The 23,137-nt window shown below is 39.9% G+C and overlaps 1 protein-coding gene across 1 annotated transcript in view; it reads right to left on the bottom strand.

Annotated features, from left to right (window-relative positions):
* LOC137304848 (neuroplastin-like) overlaps positions 1-23,137 on the bottom strand; it is a 62,384-nt gene that overhangs the window by 20,832 nt on the left and 18,415 nt on the right. The window contains exons 2-5 of the mRNA XM_067973641.1: positions 16,014-16,188; positions 13,911-14,005; positions 4,538-4,671; positions 1,841-2,114 (exon numbers count right to left, since the gene is read on the bottom strand). Of these exons, the coding sequence (XP_067829742.1) occupies positions 1,841-2,114; positions 4,538-4,671; positions 13,911-14,005; positions 16,014-16,188 (678 nt within the window). The remainder of the gene's footprint in view (positions 1-1,840; positions 2,115-4,537; positions 4,672-13,910; positions 14,006-16,013; positions 16,189-23,137) is intronic.

Raw genomic sequence — 23,137 nt, 5'->3', positions numbered from 1 at the left:
GGTCATTCAACAAACTTCAGTTGGGTTTTCAATATCAAAACTCCTTAAACTATCCAATTACAACTGCAGGTTCACAGGAGCTGCAATAACTATTGTCTCTATATGAAAAAGGCAATGATGCAGGCAATTTTTAATCATGTCCAAGGTCAGAGAACATTTCTCAGTCAAAAATCTTAACAAAGGGACTATGTAAAATTCAATGCCATTTCTCTCCAGAAAGCAGTCATCCATTCCCAATCCACTGCCTTGTTTGCCTCCTTTCTTTCAAAATCTTCTGTGACTGACTATAGCTCCAAGCTGGAATCACTGGTCCTCTCTTGCCACATCCATTTTTGCCACTCTGGATTCTTCCAAACTTGCCATTGATTTCCTTTGGTCATAAATTGCCAATACCAAACCATGTGCTCCTAAGATGGAGGTATAAAACTGGTTCCTTTTCTTCAGTTTAACCAATATCATTTTGTTTTTCATGGTTATGTTTCTGTTTATTACTGCAAGATGTCTTACCTCAAATCACACAAAATGAACAATTATTAATAGTGAGGCTGCACACAAGTTACACATCCCTGGCCCAATTATTTGTATGCATTGTAACAATCTCATTCTACACATTGCAAAATATGCACACCTGTGTGTTTCTCCAAAGTTTAACAGGTGTAATGCATGCAAAGCTAATTCTCATAACCGCTACCAAGATCCTGTCAAGATTCAAGACTCTCAATATCCACACAGCTGAATAAAAGGATCAGCAACATAGCACATGGTGAAATTAAAGAGCTGTAAGTTTTTATACTTGACATACGCAAACTACTTTTGTCAAACTGTTCAGCATTACCCGGATGCAGCAATCCATCTCGGTTTAATGGTATAACACTAAAGGGTACGACTATAATCATTTGGCTCCTTATTATGACTTATGTTATTAATTACTGGTAAGGTGGTCACAAACATGACTACGTCATGAAATATAGCAATCAAACTTTTTGCCTTAATGAAAATTTTAATCTTTGCCTTCACCACCCTGTGTAGCTCAAATACAAAGTAATAGTCATAGACATACAATATATACATACAAAGAGGAGGGGAAGTGCAGGAAAGGACAGAGGGAGGGTTAAGGAATGAGGGACACAGGAGGAAACGGATCTTAAATAATAAGTCTCAAGATTTTTTAAAAATTGAATACCATCTAGTGCGGCTATATCTTCACAGCATCCTTGAAAACTGCCCCCGTGAGCTTGGACCATTTACAATGAATCGGCAAAGTTCAACACTGTCGTGAGCAGCTTGCTTAATTTTCCAGATTCTAATGGCTGAGTTTGCAATGGATTTCAATAGAATACGACTGATAATTCATTCATACAAGCAGAGTCATTGTGACAATATATAAAAGCTTTCTTAAGAATAAAAAAACAGCTCAGCACTGCTCCACCAGCAAGATTTTTTTTTATATAAAAAGAATGGGGTAAAGAGTAAACAAACCAAAAAAGGTTTAGAAAAGTGATGGTGGCCATTTTATTTCTTTACAAAAGTCGAAGTTATTTGTTAGTAAACGATTCAAATTCTCAGACACAGACAGACCCTGGGATAATTTCAAAAGGGATAACGATTACTTGTAGCATGTATATCCAATTGAAAAACAATTGGATATTATAGAAAGGAATAATCTTTTAAAATTGCAAATGGGATACGAATGCCTTATTTCTCCTCTAATTAACCCATTTAATACTAGACACTGGTAACAACAGTATTTGAAGCACATGTAAATATGTTAGTACGTTAGTATCAAATGGGTTAAGCTGGCAGTAATAGAGCAAAATGTTATTCGAAGAAAGAAACTTACCGTCGGGGACCTCGTCTGGTCTCTTCTGCTTCTCGTACACAACAATGATGACGATCAGAATGATGATTTCTGCCACAAGCCCTAGGAAGGGCCAGAGAGGTGCTAGGTGGCTACGAACACGCAGGATAGTGGTGACATTGTGGTACCCAATGTAATTCGTGGCATTGCACAAGTAATCGCCAGGATCGTCCTGGATGTGCAGATCCTCAATACTCAGTTCTGTGTAGTTGTCTTTGTTTTTGATGAAGTAACGACCAGAAGCATTATTCAGTTCCTGTCATTTGGAGGCGGGGAGGAGGGGGGCGGGGGGGGGAGGAGGAGAAAAAAAAATTGAGATTGACAGAAACGTACTATTTTCTTCTTGGAGGTGTGGGTTTTGATTTGTTTTATTAAATGGAAGTAGGACTTCATCCTATCGTACATGGCTTACAAAGTGCAATTAGGTGGCAGCAAAACATATCAACATTTATCTCAATCAACTTGTTGAAAAGACTTGAAATGGAGAAGAGCAGAAGAATAGAAGAATAAAGCTAAATTCTAAACGTGCATCAAGGACTACCCTCAAGAACATTCAAACACTTTATAATATAGATTTAGAAAACAGTGGAATTTGGCCACAGCTGTACTGATGCCCTAAGCTGCTAAATATATAGTTTGCACCACAGCGTTTAGTATCATTCTGTATAATACTGGTCAAAAGGAAGTAGTCTTTCAAAGAAACTATCGTAAACCTGCAGAATGATGAGGGTTCATCTGGAAATAAGTGCCTTCAGCTGATGAATCACAATTCACTGCAGTAATACATGACAACTCCTTGGTTTTGCAACAGACTTTTTCTTCTACCCCCTTTAAGATAAAAGGAGGGTAGTTGAGCAGATTTCTCCTCCCAAGTTTGCATTGTTGGAAAACATTAAGCACGTGTCATCAGCAATGCTGGTCTCTCCAATAGTCTCCCATAAATATAACCTCTGCATCAACCATAGCAAATTTGTTGTTTTAAAACTGGTGTCTGATACTTAACTCATTCCACAAACTACATAACAAATTCCTTGGCCACCTCCACAATAAAAGCCAGCTCTGTAGCTAAGAATGTTGACTTGCTGGATGTATCTCTGGTTAGCAAGCAATCTCCAGTACCTCAGCCAAATGGGTATTATTCAAGTGTTAGCCGCCAGTGGAGTCAAATTCAAATTTTATCCTTCCTTGCTTCTCCTCCCCATGCCCTCTCTATGTACAGTCCCCACACTGTTCACTTCTTACACAGCCCCTAAAGTAAATATGTGGAACAACCTGGAACTCAAACTACTCCACAATCATCAAAAAAAGGAACTTACAGGTGGTACATTTATAGCAGTGAGACACACTATTTCACCCCTCTAACAGAGAATTTCACTACAATATGTTGCTACATTTACTGCCACTGCTGAGCACTGGGATTCAGTTCCAAGCAGTACAGTGCTCTGGTCAGACCACAGCACGAGTAGTGTCCAGTTTTAGTCTTCAAGAAATAAGGGAGACATTCAAGCACTGGAGGCAGTGTAGAAAAGGCATGAGGCTGAACCTTAGTGCCTGGGATCTGAATTTTTAGGAGAGTGGAGAAACCGGGTCTTTGGGCCTGAAAAGGATGTGTCAGAGAGGTGATCTTATAAAGATACCAGATAGTTAATGTATGGACAAGGTTAATCCATATTACTACTTTAAATTAAACTGTGACAGAAGGACAAGAGGCCAAAGGTCCAAACTAGTTTAGAGTAATTTTAGAATTGATATCAGGGGGTAGGTGGTGCTTCACACAGAGAATGATCAACATTTGGTGGATACAACATCAATGGAATTATTTTTTTTAGATGGAGCAATGGGGGAGGGGGGGAAGAGAGGATGAATGAAGATGAACCAAGTAGTTTTCCTCATCCATAAGTATCTTGTGATGCTGTAAAGCAGGCAAGCCCAAGTGTTTGGACAGTAGTCAGAAGGCCCCACAGCCAACAGCAATTACTGGTTTCAAGTCTGCAGCTATGACTGCCCGACTTTGGCCACTTCCAGGCGCTAGCTCCTGCCAAGGGTGGGCCTGCGTCACGGAGCACCTGAACCTGGAAATACAGGCAGGTTTAGGTCACGTCAGTCTGAGTGCACCTCAGGAACGCTGTGCCTGACCAGTGTCCAGGTGCAGAGAGGAAAATTGGCCTTCTTGTCCGGTTTTAGGCAAGCCCACCTAAACTGTACTATCCTGATTGGCATAGTTTTGGGAGTCAATCATTTGACCAGCGCATGCTGGTCAGCCACCCTCGTACTCTATAGCTCGATTATGGAGTTGACCATGTCCACCAAGGTTAAGTAATGACAACACACACACCATTCTCCCCCCGCACCCTGCCACCCCCACCAAATTTTCCAGGCCACCTGACTAAACCCACTTTATGTACCAGTGACTGCTTCCTTCCTTTAAGTCATATGTAGACTACCACCACCAGTTCCTCACCCACACTGCACATCCATCCTACTTTTACATACTCAATGCTAGCCCTTCCTTCCACCCCACCCACATCCCCCGATTCATGGTGTCACCAGTTACAGAAAATCAGTTTTTTAATATCAAATATTAGCTACGCCATCGTTATCCAGTGAAGGAGCTGAATTGAAATTACCAGAAAGAAAACGGTCCTATGATAGGCGTGAATTTCAGTCCAGTGAACTCACCACAAATTCATCTTTCACCTTCTTATGCCAGATCCAAACAGGATGTGGGTATCCTACAGACTTGCAGTACAGGAGAGCACTTTGTCCCTCATTCTTATTCTCACTCCTCTTGTGACCAGTGATTTGAGGAATAGCTAGAACAAAAACCCAGATAATTAACTGAAATATTGGAAGAGGTTGACATTAAAGCAAAAGCAAGATACTCCAAGGTATGGAAGGAAGCAGCTTAAAAGTTATTGTGCGTCAACTCTTAAGGAACTGCTAACTGATGGTGGAAATTCCCAGCCTCCAAAAGGTGTAAAATCAGTTAGCAATCTTGTCGCAATGTAGACTAAACACTCAATTCAGCTGTTCACTTAAATGACTAATAAAACAAAAACACATTTTCCCTTTATCAGTTGAGTCAAGATCAAGTTTATTCAGTACACCATATGTGTTGTTGTGTAAGATGGCAAATCAGCCAGGAAGCAGTAGAATAGATCTGATTCCAGCATGGAAAATTCACTCACTAAATAGCTAGAGGCGAGTTATTTTCCATCTTTAGCAATCTGAACAAAGCAGCTTGCCAGTTTAACACCAGTAGGTTTATGTCTCCATCTTGGATATTTTGTACTTTTATTTCTCGGCTTTTCAAACAGTTCAGATCTTCTACAGTCTGTTGCAGTGCTCCCTCCTACCCACCAATGCACTTTGTTCTTTTGTTTAGTCCTCATCCTTTGAGAGGTTAGAAGTTGTTGCAACAAAATTGTTAATTTAAGGAATTTTGAAACAAAAGTTCTACTCAATGAGCAACTTAAATTTCTTGCACGGATTTGAACGCAGTGTGTTACTATCAATTCAAATTATGTTCAATTTTTTGTGCAAAGAAAAATGCCGGTTGTGCTGTTTTTCTTTAAATTGTTTAATTCAAATTACCAGATTTTTTTTCCCTCAAGCCTCTGTATTTTAAAATCATTTATCAATACCACTGTCACGATTCAGTTTTCTTCCAACACTTTGATCGTGTGTTTACGATGAAAAGACGATTTGCATTAGCAGACCAAATCTGCTATGATCAGAAACCTTGCCTCCTCCACTGCAGTCTAAGCATTTCAGCTTTATCTGTGCAGATAAGCTAATTTGAGATTTCTGTCCACATCTTGTGATTTTGTGCCCAGAATCAACAGTTACCCACTCCCAATTATGGTGTGCTTACCACATTCTCTTGCCTCCCAAAATCAAAAATATCACAACAGACCATATATGTTAAAACTACTTAAGATTTATTTATAGCCAAATGGCGCAGCAAAATACTGCATCAGTATAATATTTAAAAACAATATAAAAGATCGGAATCAATCCATAAGGGATTAAACAACCCTTTTAGGCCAGAAAATAGCCCTGTTGGTTTCTTGGCAGATCTTCCAACTGCACGGTTATATGTGGATAATACAAATCTCTATTCAATCCATGCTGTTCGGATTTCCTGCCAGAACTAAAGATTGTGGGAGAATTCTCTGGTACTTAAAGCCTCTAAAGTCATAGCTGTCAACCTTTCATGATTAAAGACACAGTGATGTGAACTATTGTATGGAACACAGCAGAGCAAGTACTCACACACAGCCTAGTTTCCAAGGACCCATTAGCACCTTAACTATGCATCGTTTAATTAGCACCGAGAACAAAACACCCGTATCATAACTGTCTAGTTCAATTAACCCGCCTTTGGTCAAAAACAGACAACTCATCTTTAGGTTTTCATTTTAGGGAGGTGGTAGGCAAGGGTCTCAGTCCCTGTTTCTCTCTTCTGCTGCCAAAACCTTAGTCCTTGCTTTTATTATCTCAAGGATTGGCTTCTCGAATGTGTTATGAGCTTTCTTCCCACCTAAAATCTCCAATGTACAAACAAACTTATGAAAATGACAGACAGGAAAAGACCAGTTGGTGCTTCCAGTCTGCCCCATATCATTGAGCAATTGAGCATCATGAGCCACATTGGCCCTCCCCACCCACCAATAACCACATAATCCCTTGGGAGAGGCAAAGAGAGAAAAATCTTGGGCCAATTCTGGGAACAGAAATCTGGGAAATTCCAATTGGACCTAGAAGACGATATAAACAAGTTCCAGGAGACGGCAATGACCATGAGACACATTGCCCAGTACCCCACACCTTCCTTTTGTCTGCTGTAATATCAGCCATGAACTCGTACAGCTCCCTTTTGAATGCTTGCAGCAAATTCTCACTCATTGTACGTGCCAGCAAGTTGTTCCAAAGATTGATGACTCTGTGTGAAAAGAAAACTCCCCTGATATCTAACCTAGTTCTATGCTTACATTACTTAGACGCATATTCCCTGGTTCCCACCAACCTCAAATAGTCTATCCACATGGTCAGAGTGTAGTCTTTTTATTATTTTAAAGATCTCTTCGAAGTTTATGCTTTTCTAGAGTAAAAAGACCCAGTTCTTGAAGTCTCTCATCGTAACCAAGGGCCTTTACATTGGGTATCAATCTAATAGTCTATGGACCTTCTCCACAGCCTCTAAATCACCCATCGTAAGAGCGGACCAAAACTGCACGCAGTATTCTACTGCGAGGCTTTATACAATTGCAGTATGGTGCTTTTAGTTTTTGCTATAGTCTCACTGCTTTCAGTATTTCAACTAATCCATGCAGACCTTTCCCTGAAGCACCTCGCTGTAAAATGTAATTAAATTATTGGTTATTATTTGCAATAACATGCATGATGTTCATCATTTATACAGGTAAATGCCGCTCACTATTCAGTTCAAGGGTCTCAATGGATCTCTGAACTTTATCCCTTTCGGCAGTTTACTATACCTTGCCTTTTATTCGAGAGCAGCCAGGAAAAATGCAGCACCACAGAAAAAAGCACAGGTTAACGATACAGGGGGGCCTTTTGGCTCTTTGCTGGAGTAATGCAAAACTAATCCCACTGCCCCGTATCCTCCTCTGTTTTATATTTATCTAATTTTCCTTTAAAAGATCCAATGATCTCTGACTCAAATCACTCCATGTTCCAACAACCCTGAGTAAAGAAATTTCTCCTAACCTCTGACAATTTTAAATTGATGATTTCTCATCACTGACATTAGTCTACTGCAACATTCAAATGGTGTAGGCAAGTGCAATTCTAGACCAGGGTTTTAAAAATATTTTGTTCCTGGGATGTGAGCAACACTAGCAAGGCTGGACTTATTGTCCATCCATAGGAGTTAATCCCATAGCATGGGACTAGAGTCACATGTAGGCAAACTGGCTACATTTGGCAGGTTTGCTTCCCTGAAGGAAATTGGTGACCCAGTGGTTTTTATGACAATCCAGCAACATTCATGGTCATTTTTATTCTTGGTACTGACCCATGTTATTACCACATGCACTAAATTCAATTTCACAACTTACTGTGATGGAATTTGAAAGCACGACCTCTGCATTGCTAGTACCATAAAGATTAGGCTACAGTACCCTACATCAGTTAGTATATGGTTATATGGTGAATATTCTGCGGATACTACATCCACAAAGGAAGTTTATATGATCAGGTTATGCAGCAACCACTAAATGCTTAACCAAAGCCTCTAGATTAAAGATGTGATTTTTTTTTAAAAAGTGAAATTACATTTACTAGATATACAAGCGCAAATGGAAAAATTAATCTTAGTAAGAGAGCCAAGAAAATGCAGAGGCTTTACACTTAAACCATAACAAAATATTCTTGACTATACTATTAAATTCAGAGTCCATCTGTTTGATGGAAAACCATATATTTGACCAAAAATCAGAAATGAAATAGCTGCACCCATGAGATTTAAAATTTAAACACAAACAATGTGAGCATGTCGCTCACATATACATTGACTCCACTATAGAAAGCACCTCTACCAATCAAGATTTTCATACCCAGCAGTGGTTTTGTATGATAGGAGAGGCCAGAGAAAATAAGTCTCCTATCCTTCAGGACAGCCTTAGTTAGCCTCTAATACAGCTATTGTGTTATTCTTAAATGTTTAAATACAGCAGTAATATTGTTTTGTTTTTTCTTTGCTTAAGGCAAGAATGTATATCACAGTTTGACTGGGAGCGAATTACTTAAAGCAACATCACAGCAGCAAAATGGCAGGAGGCAAGAAAGCATTCCTCATCGTGCACGGCAGAAACCGGATTCAACAGCTTAGTTATCAACATCATGCAACTGCCATCTGTCACTGAGGGCTTCGAATTACAAGCAGCAAGAGAAAAACTTGAAGGGCAAATGAAGGAAGAAGGACAGGTTTCTTCCACAGCTACATTACTGCAATTTTCAAACCAGCAATATTCCTCACATTAGAAGAATATCATCAATCTCCTGGCTTTAAAATTAATAGACCAGAAATGGTTTTATAAATTTAAAAAGTATATACCGTAACATCCTTCTCCCTAATCAAGAGCAAGAATTGTTTTGCACATTACTTATAATGAGGCTCTGAAGACACTGAATTAAAGTCCAAACTTGCGTATGTAATATATTATAAATAACATCTGCAATCTGTGACCAAGAACTTTCTTCATCTCCTCTGCTCCACATAAATGCAAGTAGCTGAAGCATAATTCTCTGTCAGCAACACACCAAATATGAGCCCAACCCGACACTGCAGTACTTAAAATGACTGACCAGGCTACATAAAAGGACTAGCTCCGCAATCTGCAATATGTAATGAAAAACTGCTAGCTATAAATGGTTATTGTCCGAGACCAGTTAACAAAAAAAATCACTGTAAATCATGTTTTCAGCACTGGGAGCCAATTTTGAAAACAAAAAATGAAATAATTCTTGCTTCATGTTCACTTTCAATTTTGTAAAGTAAGCTTAAATTCACTGGTTACCCTTTAGTCATGCATCAACTTTTCATTATGTCCTGAACAAAAATAAATCAGTGCAATTTTCTTGAATGATCAAAGTTCTACGTATTTTAATCACTTAAGTACTATGTTGTAGATAAATATGAAAACAGTACAATTAACTCTGAACACAAAGGCTTCAGCAATCAAGAGGTCAAATATCTAAAGGAAACCAAATCCCAGGGACATTATCCTGATGTTCTGTAGTTGGGGGTTTCAAATTCTGATGCCAAAGTAGAAACCACAAATACTGACAAATAGAAAATGTGTTCTAATTTGATTTAAGGGAGGAGCATTTGCACCTGTGAATGGCAAAAGTGGCCATCAGTTCTAATCCTAAAGAAAAGGTAAAACACCATACATTTTGGTTACATGTACTATGCATAAGCCACACAGCAAATCATCAATATAGTGCTCTCATTATTACACTGATAACCAGAGCTCTTTTATTCAAGAATATATTTTTTAGGCAGTGCTTTTTATTATAAATTAATTGGACCAGACCAAGTAGCTCACATTTTACTGAAGTTTGCATTGCTCTACTGATGAAGACGACACTTCAGAGTAAGCATACAGAGCCTTGTAATAGCAGTAACAAGGTTAAGCACTGTGAACAATGTTGCAAAATGGAACAATCTGGTTGGGGTCAAGCCTTCAATAATTTAGAACAAACTTTAGAACTGGTCTCTGAACACAAGCGTTTGGAATTTCCGCATGGGTTCTCCCAATCTACTGCTGTTACTTCGGCTGAATCTCTGGAGAAATGGCACGGGAACAACTGCTTACACCACTTTCTGTTCCACCGGTTTCTGCTGATCTTCTGCCAAAGTTACAGTGGGTGATTGGAAGATCCCCTGTAAAATACCTCCCCGAGGGTCTGTAGTAAACAAGGAAGGGAAAAATACCAGGAGATGAAAGAGTTGGTAACTAAATAGGTAGAATGGTAACGTTTAGTATATTATTTGATAAGATTCATTCTTCTTTCAAAGGAGTGGCAATGGGTGGACAGGTATAGCTTAAGTTTATTCTTTTACAAGACAGAATGAGTTCAGATATTTTCCCCAAAAGAAAACAAGGGCATATCCTGAATTAGGGAGAGGCTGTATGCAGCATGACAATATAAGTGAGAAACTCAAAATATTTCTAAAAACTGGAACTATTTTGTGAAACGCACTTCTTTAAACTGTTTGATGGGCTAGGGTGTATGACCATACTGTGGTCAGGAAGGTAGTGGCAATGCCCGATGGTGGCAAACACTGTCACATTTTATGGTGCTGTGCTGCTCACGAGGAACCCTTAGTATCAAGCTGTCCATCTATTGAGGGCTCAAATGCACAGTTGTCAGCTGTGTAACAACAGACAAGTGACTATCCTCCTTCCAGAGGGTGCAAGTGATGGATAGCAGTACCTCTATGGTTGAGGCAGCACCAAGTTGACATATCTGGAAGTGGAAATTTGAAAGCAAGTCAACACAATATAGCATACGACCCACTGTAGCAAACTTGGTAATCTGAACCCTGAACCAAACAAATCCACAGTACTCCAGGGCACTGTTAGCGATTGACCAGCTGGACTGGCTAATTGGTGGGACTTTGAGAGGGTCGGCCTGCCACTGGGAGCTGGGATCCGGGATCCATCCCATAACAGGGCCATCATCAAGTAAACATTCCACAGGTGAAGAAAATGACTGATAATATCTTGTTCAACAAGAGCTCATAGCACTCCATTATATACATTTTTTATTCGTTCATGGGATGTGGGCGTCGCTGGCAAGGCCAGCATTTATTGCCCATCCTTAATTGCCCTTGAGAAGGTGGTGGTGAGCCGCCGCCTTGAACCGCTGCAGTCCGTATGGTGAAGGTTCTCCCACAGTGCTGTTAGGAAGGGAGTTCCAGGATTTTGACCCAGCGACGATGAAGGGACGGCGATATATTTCCAAGTCGGGATGGTGTATGACTTGGAGGGGAACGTGCAGGTGGTGTTGTTCCCATGTACCTGCTGCCCTTGGCCTTCTAGGTGGTAGAGGTCGCGGGTTTGGGAGGTGCTGTCGAAGAAGCCTTGGTGAGTTGCTGCAGTGCATCCTGTGGATGGTACACACTGCAGCCACTGTGCACCGGTGGTGAAGGGAGTGAATGTTTAGGGTGGTGGATAGGGTGCCAATCAAGCGGGCTGCTTTGCCGTGGATGGTGTCGAGCTTCTTGAGTGTTGTTGGAGCTGCACTCATCCAGGCAAGTGCAGAGTATTCCATCACACACCTGACTTATGCCTAGTAGATGGTGGAAAGGCTTTGGGGAGTCAGGAGGTGAGTCACTCGCCGCAGAATACCCAGCCTCTGACCTGCTCTTGTAGCCACAGTATTTATATGGCTGGTCCAGTTAAATTCTGGTCAATGGTGACCCCCAGGATGTTGATGGTGGGGGATTCGGCGATGGTAATGCCGTTTAACATCAAGGGGAGGTGGTTAATCTCTCTCTTGTTGGAGATGGTCATTGCCTGGCACTTGTCTGGCACGAATGTAACTTGCCACTTATCAGCCCAAGCCTGGATGTTGTCCAGGTCTTGCTTCATGCGGGCACGGACTGCTTCATTATCTGAGGGGAATTTGACACAATATATAAAGTTTATGGGAAGATCCTTGGAAATTCCGGAAAAAAGGCATAAATATTGGAAATTAATGATGTATCTTAATGTAGACAAATGCAGCATGATGGACTTGGGTAGGGGGCGTGTCTACGTCGGGTGGGGGGCACATATACATCATGTAGGGTTGCGTGCTCAAGGTTGCTGAGTAGAAGGACCTGGGCATGAGTCATTGAAAGTCCATGACCAATGCCATGGAAATATTGTGAAAGCAAATAGGGTGATAGGATATATTGCCAGAACAATTAAATATTAAACACGAAACGTTACCCTTTCTTTGTACAGAGCTTTAGTCAGGTCACATCTAGAATACGGTGTCCGATTTTGGTCTCCTCACATGGTGGGGAATGTACAGGCTCTGGAAAAGATCTTGAAGATTCCCTTCACCACCGGCGCACTGTGGCTGCAGTGTGTACCATCCACAGGATGCACTGTAGCAACTCACCAAGGCTTCTTCGGCAGCACCTCCCAAACCCGCGCCCTCTACCACCTAGAAGGACAAGAGCAGCAGGCACATGGGAACAACACCACCTGCACGTTCCCCTCCAAGTCACACACCATCCCGACTTGGAAATATATCACCGTTCCTTCATCGTCGCTGGGTCAAAATCCTGGAACTCCCTTCCTAACAGCACTGTGGGAGAACCTTCACCACACGGACTGCAGCGGTTCAAGAAGGCGGCTCACCACCACCTTCTCAAGGGCAATTAGTGATGGGCAATAAATGCCGGCCTTGCCACCGACGCCCACATCCCATGAACGAATAAAAGAAAACTTAGTTTAAGGCTTGGCCTTCTGAAAGTCCATAGTCACATCAACCGCATTATCTTCATTAGCCATCTCTGTTATTTCATCAAAAAACTCAGATTTGTCAGACACGATTTGCCTTTAAAAAAATGTGTTGGCTGTCATTTATTAACCCATGTTCTTCCAAGTGACAATTAATTTTGTCCTGGATTATGATCCCACCAGTGACTTCAACTCCACTTTCCTGCTCAATCCCCATATCCCTTGATTCCCCTAGAGTCCAAAAATCTATCCATCTCAGCCTTGAATGTATAACATTCAATATGTGGATGCATTTACTGTCCACTTGTGGATACAATAGTTAATGCAATCGAGTGGCTTGCTGGACTGCGTCAGAGGGCATCAGGACCCAATCATGTTGTGTGAACGATTATCACGTGTAGGCTCGACTGGGGGACCAGTGTGTTAATAACCTAAAACCCGGCAGCTTTCATTGTTATTTTTTCCACAGTTTACAAATTACCAGTTTCAATTTCGCAACTTGCTATAGTGGGATTTGAACTCGTGATCTATGGGTTGCCAGAGATTCAGTACTATAACTACTATACTATCTTACCCATTTTTCAATATCTAAAATACAAATTTGTGACGAATTACTGAATGAACAACTACTTGCATTCATATAGCATCTTTAATGCAGTAAAACTTTCCACTGCACTTTAAAGGAGCATAATCAGACATAAACTGACACCAAGCTAAAGGAGGAGACATTAGGACAGGTAACCAAAATCTTGTTCAAAGAAGTAGCTTAGGGCCTAGGCAGCTAAAGGCACGGTTGCCAATGGTGGGGCAAAGGAAGGTGGGGGTGGGGCAAAGGAAGGTGGGGGTGGGGGGGGCGGGGGATGCACAAGATGCCAGAATTGGAGGAACGCAGAGATCTCGGAGGGTTGTAGAGCTTGAGGAAGTTACAGAGATAGGGAGCGATTTGAACACGAAGATGAGAATTTTATAATCGAAGCGTTGATGAACCAAGAGCCAATGTAGGTTCGCAAGCACAGGGGTGATGGGTGAACACTTACAAGCCCCTGCAAAGAGACAGTGCTTACCTTTGATGTCAATGGAGGCATTGGCTGAAGGGGAATTTTCAAACGTGAAGACACAGTGATACTCTCCAGAATTATCAGTTTTAGGTTTGAGAATCCTGAATTTCAAAGAGAAAAAGATAAAACAAAACTATTTTTGGACAGAGGTTACAAGATTGGATAAATTAAGTCTTTCAATTGTGGTAAACATAAAATTATAATATTTCTATTAAAAGATACATTTAGTGTCTGGTAATAACTGCACATCATGGATAATAACAGTGCTCCTTAGTTTTTAAAACAGAAATCACAAATAAGAGATTGTTCAAAATTTCAAGCCACTTCAGAACGTGGGATATGTTTAAAACCAAGCTATGCACCGAGTTCTGTTGCTATTTTTAATCAAACCTCACGGCCAACATTTTCCAGGCCATTCGAGATTCCGTCTGTTTATACACAGCCTCTAAGTGGACGTGCTGCAGACCTAGCAACCAGTGTTTTCAATTTTAAGTTAACCCACAACTTTTAAAAAGCAATTTGATGTGCAACGTACTGTAGATTTTTCAGAGTCGAGAAGTTGTGTGTTAAGATGCTACAGTAGCTCCCCAATGATCAGAGGGTGACTGTATTGCAGTACAAAGCTGTGTAGACAAGGAAGGTCTCTTGTTACATCCCTGGCTTGGGTTGAGCTGGCTTGTTCTCAATCGAGTGGCGCTACAATTGACCTTAGCGTCCCCAGAATAGGGAGGGGAAACAAAAACCTATCAGGATTCCAACTCTTGATTTTCAATAATTGACTCTCTACTAGAAGTGCATATGTCGATCTCAAGCAAACACGTGATCTGGTTCAACTGCAATGGGCCCAAGGTCAAACCAGTCCACCCATTCACTAAACTCAAACATGAAGTACAGCCACTTGGACAAAATACTAGAGGGTCAGCTATGGAAATATACCCCATTAGGACTCATCACCATCAGGAAACAATGGATATGGGGACAGCAAAAATTAACCCATTAGAGACAATGAACTCAGCCAGTATCACAATCCCTCTCTCTTTCTCCCCCACCAGTTACAGTGTATATACTGGTGCTAGATATAGTCACTAAAGTAAACATACAATCCTCAAGCGTTAGGACATAATACAGATGGCACACAGGAGTGCTCGGGACAGTTTTCTGGTATAGAAGATTTTATTTATAGCAAATCTGAGGGAGAACTCTTTAAAAACAACCTAGAAACAAGACTTAAATTCCTAAAGGACCAACTCAATCAGATGTGCAATAATTTATAAACTAAAGCCTTGATACCCTTCAATTGTTGACAAAAATCATTGTATATTAATAAAATAGTTCCTCCTCACTTTATTCAGTTCCAAAAGTTTTTTTTAAATTGACAAATATTGAGAAAACGAGAACTTTAAATTATTTAGTTTACTATGGTTTAATATTTACTTTTGTACCCAGTATCAGGTTGTTTTTCAGTTTCTAAAACTTCTTCCAGTGATGGAAAATATGCCTGTGACAATAAACACAATTATCACACTGCAGGGCAGGAGGAGAACCTTCACTGCACGGACTGCCACGGTTCAAGAAGACGGCTCATCACCACCTTCTCTTGAGATGGGCAATAAATTCTGGCCTTGCTAATGACGCTCATATCCCGAGAATGAATAAAAAGAGAGAAAGCCTCACCCGGTCAGGTCATTAGCAACAATGCTTTTTAAGAGGTAACTCACTTGCATTTTAGCACCATTTATGATAGTAGTAAAGCACATTTCTGTCTTTCATCTCAGATTGCCCAAAAGGGCATCATTTGCAGTTGAAAACAATAGCTGAATGAAATTTTAAAAAATGGAATGGGACAGGCTTGATGGACCAGCTGGTCTTTTTCTGCCTGTCATTTTCATATGTTTGTGTGAACTGCCATTCCATCAATCAAACCTGCACCTTCCAGACACTGTATAATGAATCCAATCATAGAATCTACCCCATTTTACTTAAGGGAAGGCTCTCATAACTTCTCTGACACCCAGAGGTATTTGAGAAAGTTTGATTATTTAGTCATTCCTTCATTTCCAAAATTCCACCCTAATTGGTTGCGTAGTCCTAAAGTCACGTAGTTCTCACTTGAGCTCTGTGCTGTCTGTAGCAGAAGAATTCCTGGTCCCAGAAATCTCTTCTCCGTCTTTCATCCAATAACTGCCATTGCAGGGAGTTGGTGCCAAGGTCAGGTTACAATATAGGAAGATGGCTGGATTTGAAGGTATTAAAAGAACGTCTTCAGATGAATTGATCTTTGGCTCTGAAATACACAGAGCAAAATCAAATTGTTAGTGAATGTAATATTGGCACGAGGCATAAAACAAATGCAACCAATTCTCAAAGTCACCAGCCACTTGGAAATACAACTTTCTTTCAATGCATTGCCATATTAGTTTCTTACAGAGTCACTATTAACATACTGTAAACCGACAGCTGATAAATACTGCATCCACCGCTAAATATTAGCACGTATCAAACGCTTAAGTTTTTTTTGCTACAAAAACACTAAAGTGCTGTATGCTCCCTAGAGTTCAATATTACCAGGAGTTTGGAAATAGTTCAAATGACTGACAGACTTCCTGCTGCAAGTTTAGGTGAAAATTTAGAAAGCTTACATTTCAAGGTGGTTTGCTATCCTTCTATCTGGCTTCAAATCTAGTAAAGATTTGTTTTGTAAAAATGCTGACGTAAATGGCACCCATGGTAAACACTGGCATCATCACATCATGCCATGCTATCCTTAGCTGCTAGCCAAGTCTCCACTTACCAATGCTGAAATGTGATTATAAAGACAATGTCCAGATGGGAACAGACTATTCTATAGATGCTAAATTTACTGTTGGCCCGAGTGCTAATAAGTTAACCCATGAGCAGAGAATGTGCACTTTCAATAAGTACAATTCCATTTATGAGATTTGCAGTCCCTTTCTGTGGCTCATATAAATAACGAGAAATGTATACATATTGGTTAATTCACTCGTCCCTATTTGGTTGCAAAATCCCTCTGGTTCTCAAAAGGGTTACGTGAAATATTAATATAATCTGTCTGGTTTTGATTGGGGACTCTAGGTAGATTTTATCAAGTAGCAGGAGAGAAACTGGTTTACTGAACACCAGACATTAATTACAATTAATGGAAAAATGGAACATTAAATGATCAAATCAATTGAGATACAAACAGTTGTAACAAAAAGGATATGGGATGGGAAGAATGTACACATGAGCAATACCTAACTAGCAAGGTGTACTCAATAAGCATCAAAATCTTGCTAACAGATGCGCGAATTACCTGTTATCAATCCACAGGGATTTTTTTCACTTTCATATCAGTAATGGAACTGGGAGGGGTTTGTAGCCAGATCCAAATTATTTAACAAGTCTAAAAAATATTTTATCATATCAGTTTGCTATGGGGTTGCTCACAGGTCGTCTGGGGTCTGCAGCATGGCTTGATTGTTAATCTGACCTGCTGCCCGTGTGTTTAGCTACCAACTTCCACTGTCCCTTTAAAGCCAATGCTCAGGTACTCCCTGTGTGAACCCGATTAACTGTAAATTAAACAAATTAACTTGTAAATTTCTCAGGTGCATTACAGTTTAGCAAATTGCTTGTAAATTTGAGGATCTAGGTCAATAACTGGCTTGCTTCCTCCAAGACTGTTTTGCATCTGTAAGAAAGTGTGCCAGTCATGAGCGAAACTCAAGACTTCTTATATATACACTAGTGAATCTCCCATGGCGTTGCTCATGACAAGTCAGATGTTTAATGGCAGGACCAACATGCCATTTAATGCATGATGCATTATTTTTCTAATCTGGAGCTGTGTCTCTTTAGTTAACAATTTCCCTTTGTGACTTTAAACAGGTGGGGATCAGAATCTCAGCTCTGGGTCGAATAATAGGACCTGGGCGGAGCTTCTGACCGTATATCCTCTCCATCACAAAGACCACTTACTTCCGTCTCCATATCCCACCTCCACCGTTACCTCAGCACGTCTGCTGTCCCAACTTTTATCCACGTCTTAGTCACATCCAGAGGCAACTATACCAATGCACTACTGGCTGGCCTCTCATCCTCCACCTGCCATAAACTTCAGCTCTGCATGCTACCAAAACTCTGCTGCCTGTATCTTATCCTGCATCAAGTCCCACTCACTCATCATTCCTGCCCTTGCTGAGCTACATTGGCTCCCAGTCTCCCAACATCTCAGATTTAAAATTCTCATCCATTTAAATTATTTCATAGCCTTGCCCTTCCCTTTCTCTGTAACCTTCTCCAGCCCTACAACCCCACCCCTGAAATCTCAGCTCCTCCAACTTTACCCTCTTGTGCATATCCAACTCCCCTCCCCACCGTGGGAGACGTGTCTTCAACTAACTGGGCTCCATACTCTGGAATTCCCTCCCTAAACCTCTCCTTCTTAAAACTCATCTATGACAAAGCTTCTGTTCATCCTTCTAATATCCTTTGGCTTCGCACCCATTTTTGTCTGCTTAGGCCTCTTAGCAAATTATAAGTGGAGCAGTCACAATGCAAGATATTTTTGAATGCCTAGTTGAACAGTGAGATTCACGTTGGAATTTAGTTCAGTTACATCAAAAAGGTTCAATTTGTTTAGCTATTAATGGATTCTCCCTGCAAATTTCCCAGAATCTTGAACTACAAACACTAAAGCATGTGTAAATGCTTACATATTTTTTAATGGCTCATGCCCAGAAAAGTCTGCCCTGCAAAATAATTAGATTCCTCTTTATTCACATGAAAATATATAGACAATTTATCCTACTTAGGAAGGATAAGACCCCTGGTCAGGATGGCTTGCATCCACGAGTATTAAAAGAAGTTAGGGAGGAGGTAGCAGAGGCTCTATTACAGATACACTAAAAATTCACTAAAAAAGAATAGTGTCAGAGGACTGGCAGACAGCTAATGTTATTCCATATTTAAAAAGGGAGGTAGAACAAGTCCAGGGAGCTATAGGCCAGTTAGCTTGTCAGTGGTAGGAAAGATAATGGAATCTTTATTCAAAGATGTAACAGAAAGACATCTGGAGAACGAAAATATAATAAAGCATAGGCAGCATGGATTTCAGAAGGGAAAGTCATGCTTGACTAACCTTATTGAATTTTTGAAGAAGTAACAGAAAGAGTAGATAAGGGTAATGCAGTAGATTTAATATATTTGGATTTTCAAAAGGCCTTTAATATGATACCGCATTGTAGACTCATGGCTAAGGTCAGAGCATGTTGAGTCAGAGGACAGGTAGCAGAATGGATAGCAAGTTGGCTACAAAACAGAAAACAGAGAGTAGGGGTTAAGGGTAGCTACTCAGACTGGCAAAAGGTTGGAAGGTTCCACAGGGATCGGTGCTGGGACCACTGTTATTCACAATTTACATCAACAATTTGGATTTGGGAATCGGAAGTACAATTTCAAAATTTGTGAACGACACCAAATTGGGTGGGTGTAGTTAATAAAAAGGAAGAATGCGTGAAAATGCAAGAAGATATTAATAAACTTGCAGAATGGGTGTGTAATTGGCAAATGAATTTCAATATAGACAACTGTGAGGTGGTGCATTTTGGTTGGGACAATAAGGATGCCACATACTGCTTGGATAATAAGAGTCTAAATGGGATAGAGGAGCAAAGGGATTTAGGGGAACAGATACACAAATAACTAAAAGTAGCAACGAAGGTTAAAGGATAGATGTAGAGAAAATGTTTCCACTTGTGGAGGGAGTCCAAAACTAAAGGTCACAAATATAAAATAGTCACTAATAAATCCAATGGGGAATTCAGGAGAAACTTTTTTACCAAACAATGGAATACGCTACCACAAGCAGTAGTTGAGGAAAATAGCATAGATGCATTTAAGGGGAAGCTGGATAAGCACATGAGGGAGAAAGGAATAGAGGGGTATCTTGGTAGGGTTAGGTGAAGTAGGGAGGGACGAGGCTCGTGTGGAGCGTAAAAGCCACCATAGACCAGTGGACAGAATGTCCTGTTTCTGTGCTGTAGTTTCGTTGTAACTTGATGTACTTCTAATCTCAGCTCTCACCATCAATACTTCTTTCCAAAAACTATTAAATCTAAATGTTGTATTTTTTTGATTTCTGACACATGGAGTTACTGAGTCTGATGGTGCGAGATAGCCAATCTATCCCAAACAGTTGAAATTATGATCACTGAATCGCCCAGAGTTTATCAATGAAAGTTGCCCCTTCACATTAGCCGTATGTATACTCATTTTACTTGCCGCCCCAATATAGTACCAGCTTCACTTGTAGCAACAAAGAGAGTGTTAACTGGTCACAGATACTGCTCATGACAGGCAGAACAGCGCTGTGAATATATAATTACAGTAGATGAGGCTATTCAGTATATCATGCCTGTGCTGGTTCTACTTTGGATCTAACTACTCTAATCCAATTTCCCCTCATTCTTTCCCCATAGCCTTCAATATTTTTCAGGTCTTCCATCTAAATTCTTCTTAAATGTTATCAATAGCTACTGCGGTAATGCATTTTGAATTCTAATCACCCTTTTCATGAAAAAAGATTCTTGTAACTTTCCTATTTCCGCTTCGCAAAATTTCTGCTATTTTCTTCCGACTGTGCCATCAGCTGTTTTCAATAAGAAAATAGAATGGTGGTACAGGACAAAGTTTTTTTCTTAAAAAAGGCAAATTGAAAAATGAACATTCTGCACCCGTTGACAGCACCAAGAAAAAAAATTGCAAGAACCAAAGTCTGCGTAGCACCAACAGCCCAAAGCTGTACTGAAGAGGTCACCACTTGCACTTAAGCTGTTTATTTTGTTGGTGTTTTCTTGAAAGGGTCAAAATTAAACACAAAGATAAACACAAAGATAAACACACCATTGCAAAATAAAATGATATTTTTAAAAAAATAATTCATGGCAGCTTTATAGCTCAGTTCATTATCTCATTTGATATTTTTACTGGACTGCATGGCAGGCATCATAACGGACTGCAAAGTACTGCAAACCACACATCCTAATTCTGATTATTCACGTTTTAGACAAACAGTATCTCTTTTGGTTCTCAACAGGCTGGGCTTTGAAAATATGGAAGTTAAACTTCCTAAATGTTTTCTTTGAACTATACTGTGCCTTCAAAAGAAGTTAATTCAACACTGAATAAAATGTTCAAAATATTTTTCCCTTCCTCTCATCTATGGAGTTGTCCAAAGCAACTAAACTGAGACAAAGAGAGCACAAGATCTGATTTTCACTCATTCCCGTATCATGTCTCTTGAGCACGGTGCCTTAATAGTTCTGCATCCTATATTCTTTTCTTTATTTGTTTATTTTCAAAAAAAAATTATTTTGCTGTATACTAAACATTCTTTTTCCTTTGGATAACTGACTGAAAAGTCTGAAAGCCACATGATATCTTCACGTTGACACTCCAGAAAGTATTTCCTTATTTAAAAAGACTACAATTCCTGACAACTCTATACAAATTGGGCTTTTTTATATTTCTGAATCTCAGCCTCAATTGACCAAGAAAAAAAGATACTGTATTTGTCTCATGATCTACTGGAAACAATTAAAAATAGACATTATGGGCATTGTATTTGAAAGACATGATCCCATTAAAATTCAGACGAGACAGACTACCACAGTAAGGAAGATACTAGCGCAGGGCACAAATCTAAAGATCTGATGTGACTTTTGGGACAGAAGAGGTGAATAATATAAAAAGAGTACAGTTACTGTGTGTTGTAATCTGGGGTCTGGGGAGTAAGAGACGAGGGGTGGGAAAGAGAGAATTTTCAATAACGGGATCACTGTCTTCAATGTCTACTCACCATTCCAAAAGGCTGTGTTCTCCTTCCTATTTTAGATAATATTAAGCAACTTACCAATACTACTGAAAAACAAAGGATTAAAGCAATCTCTGCAAGAGATGCAACAATTAATTTCCAAAAGTCTAATCGACCCTTAAAAAAAACAAGGCTAGAAATCACTGTTGGCAACATTGGTGGATAAATGTTTAATGCATTTGTATGACATTTCTCTGTTCACTGTTTTAAATGCAGGCATTAACCTATGTACTTTCTATTCTGAAAAGTACAAAGCTTACCGGGCAGCATTATCTGCTAAATTAAGAACATAATTGTAGCCTACTACGTAGTGCCTTTAAAAGCAGGCGAGGCTCACTGGTCTGCAGCACAAAGGTTTCCCTTTGCAGTGTGAGCTTCAGTTAAGCTGCGCTTAAATCTTAGATTATTATCGTTATAATCGCACTAGGAGCAAACACAAACCGTGAGAAAGTACTGGAGACGCCTGATGGCTTTATTACGTCTCTTGGGTTAGACTGAGACTTCTGCATTGATGTGCACCCTAAAGTGCTGTATATCGCAATGAAAGTGGTAGTCTGGCCACAGCCATAAATACTTTAAATAGAAAAATTAAAATGGAAAAAATACAATTTAAAAAATGGGCTTCTTTGATGCAACTCCTATTATTTTCATGGAACAATTGGATTTTTGAATCCTGAACCTAAGCTCTAAATTTGTTGAAGGATAATGTGGATAGAGGATGTTCACTGAGCTCTCAGGTAATGAAAAGTGCTTTGAGACTAGACCACAACTGTTAATAAGTAGGAGTAAAAGATATATAGCAACCTGAACAAGCAGGTAGTTTCAGAAATCTTGACACAATATACAATAAAATGTGAATAGCATTTAAGTTCCACAAACAATCAGTAACCCCCATTTTTTCCTTAACTTAAAAAGGTACAAGAACAATAATATCTTTGTTTTTTGTGATCTGTTTAAAATTTTCAGCGCTGTGTTTCCATGGTGAGTATAATGCTATGAGTTGTTGTGGGTACTGGCTCAAAAGGGTTATTATTGAGTCAGTAGTTTGCCCCAGTGGTGTTAATTCAGCAACATGTCTGCCAACATTGCAATATGCAATTTTATTTTTTTCTCTTAGAAGAGGTTCTACATTGGGTGGTCTCAAGCCAGTTGCTTAACTGGAGAGACAGAGCGTGATGTGGCAGATTAGTTGCAGGCTTTTTATACCAGGCAAATGAAATAAAAATTACAATTTGTAGCACATCAATACGGCTGGCTACAACGCGTGGAAGGTACTTTTTTCAGCAAGGTACAACACAACTTTTAGTACATTTTTTTGGTGCAATTTTTTTTTGCAAACCATGAAATGTTTGACAGAGCT

Source organism: Heptranchias perlo, chromosome 38 (assembly GCF_035084215.1).
Source record: "Heptranchias perlo isolate sHepPer1 chromosome 38, sHepPer1.hap1, whole genome shotgun sequence".
NCBI lineage: Eukaryota > Metazoa > Chordata > Chondrichthyes > Hexanchiformes > Hexanchidae > Heptranchias > Heptranchias perlo.
This window is presented reverse-complemented; position numbering and strand designations above follow the sequence as displayed.